The 2,043-nt window shown below is 38.1% G+C and overlaps 1 protein-coding gene across 1 annotated transcript in view; it reads left to right on the plus strand.

Annotated features, from left to right (window-relative positions):
• ATP23 (ATP23 metallopeptidase and ATP synthase assembly factor homolog) overlaps positions 1-2,043 on the plus strand; it is a 17,626-nt gene that overhangs the window by 14,017 nt on the left and 1,566 nt on the right. Inside the window, exon 6 of the mRNA XM_008062196.2 lies at positions 909-1,143. Within this exon, the coding sequence (XP_008060387.2) occupies positions 909-1,112 (204 nt within the window). The 3' untranslated portion in view covers positions 1,113-1,143. The remainder of the gene's footprint in view (positions 1-908; positions 1,144-2,043) is intronic.

Here is a 2,043-nt window from a genome sequence, read left to right on the forward strand (position 1 = left end):
GGCTAATTTTTGATTTATTGTAGAGATGAGGTCTCGAACCCGCGGGCTCAGGCAATCCTCTTACCTCAGCCTCCCAAAGTGCGGGATTACAGGCTGAGCCACCGAGCCTGGCTGTTTTTTCTCTTGTAAAAGGGTACTTTCGAGAGTACTCTTCTCGAAAGGTTATCCAACATTGGTCACCTGAAAAGTTAGGGAAGAGAGGGACAGAGTGAAATATATTTCAAATTTAATGAAATCTTGTGAAAAAAGTCAAACATAACCTTGCTTGTAGACTTTTTTTGTGAGTTTGCACAAAGGGAGATATTGTTTGACAGACACTGCCTAGAACTTCAGAGAATGACATCTGCTCACATTATTGGAAAACATGAGAAAATGGAGGTCTTACTTATGTCTAAATAATTTTAGATTGAGTTAAACATGCTCCACAATTTAAGAGTTATATTTCTGCTGGACATGGTGGCTCATGCCTGTAATCCCAGCACTTTGGGAGGTGGAGGTGAGAGGATTGCCTGAGCCCAGGGGTTTGAGACCAACCTGGGCAACTTGGTGAGACCCCATCTCTACAGTAAATCACAAAATTAGCTGGGCCTGCTGGCACATGCCTGTAGTTCCAGCTACTTGGAAGGCTGAAGGTGGAAGGATGTCCTGAGCCCAGCAGGTTGAGGCTACGGTGGCTGTGAGAGTGCTACTGTACTCCAGCCTAGGTGACAGAGTAAGACTCCAACTCAAAAAAAAAAAAAAAGTTATGTTTCTTTGTTAATTTTGTTTTCTTCTTTGGAATGACAGAAATTAGTAAAATAATGAGAGGAAATTAATTTTAATTGTGGTTCAGACATTATTTAAACTGTATTATTTCATGATTAAATTTTCATATACAGTTAAAGCCATGTACTTTTCCTTCTTTTTAGACTTGTGTGCGAGACAGAGCCATTCTTTCTATCCTGGCTGTTAGGAACATCAGCAAAGAAGTAGCTAAAAGGGCAGTTGATGAAGTTTTTGAATCTTGTTTCAATGACCATGAACCTTTCGGAAGGATCCCACATAACAAGACTTATGCGAGATACGCTCATAGAGACTTTCAAAACCGTGATCGATACTATTCAAATATATGAAGACAATGATGTTTTCTATTACAGAGCTTCAGTGATCGTGAGGAAAAAAATATGACTTTCAAGTGAACGAACATGTGAAACGTAAACAATCAATTCAATATGGATAAACACAGAAGATTGTGATTCTAGCCTATGAACAGAAAAAGTAACTGTGGCAAAAAATGAAATGACCTTAAACTCCATGGCAAAAATTGTATCCTTGTAGCTAACCATTTGATAAATAAGATAAATAAATCACATTTTTATATTTTCTGCAGTATACTTGTGTTTTCTAGGTTTTGTTTTTATTATTGTGATTTGTTTTTATTACGTGTAATTATTTAAACATTTGATTAAGGGCCAGGTGCAGTGGCTCACTCGTGTAATCCCTGCACTTTGGGAAGCCGAGATAAGAGGACTGCTTGGTCCCGGAGTTCAAGACCAGCATAGGCAACATAGCGAGACCTTGTCTCTACAAAAAATAAAAAAATTAGCTGGGCATGGTAGCATGCTCCTGTAGTCCCAGCTATGTGGGAAGCTGTCGCAGAAGGCTCGCCTGAGACTCTGACTCAAGAAAACAAAAATAAATAAATAAATAAAAAATAAAAATCTGATTATGAAACCTGTGAAATGTGCCCTTGTATGATGTTGATGGGTGACCAACGTTGGTGTTTACATTAAAAGTAAAGAATAATGTACTGATCTCATTGTAGTACATTTGTTGAGATGTTGTCATAATGAAAGTTGGGAATAATTCATTCAGTGGTCAATGCCATCCTCTTCCTGTTCTTTCAGTATATATGTGGGAACTATATGGCCTAATTTTCTGGAGACAGTCCTGATTAGGTTTTTTCTTTTTAATAAAGGCAGTATATTAAAGTCATAATACACTCTAATGTAACTTATACACACACACACACACACACACACACACACACACACACGCACACAC

Source organism: Carlito syrichta, unplaced genomic scaffold (assembly GCF_000164805.1).
Source record: "Carlito syrichta isolate Samal-C Ts95f unplaced genomic scaffold, Tarsius_syrichta-2.0.1 Scaffold95871, whole genome shotgun sequence".
In the NCBI taxonomy this organism is placed as follows: Eukaryota; Metazoa; Chordata; class Mammalia; order Primates; family Tarsiidae; genus Carlito; species Carlito syrichta.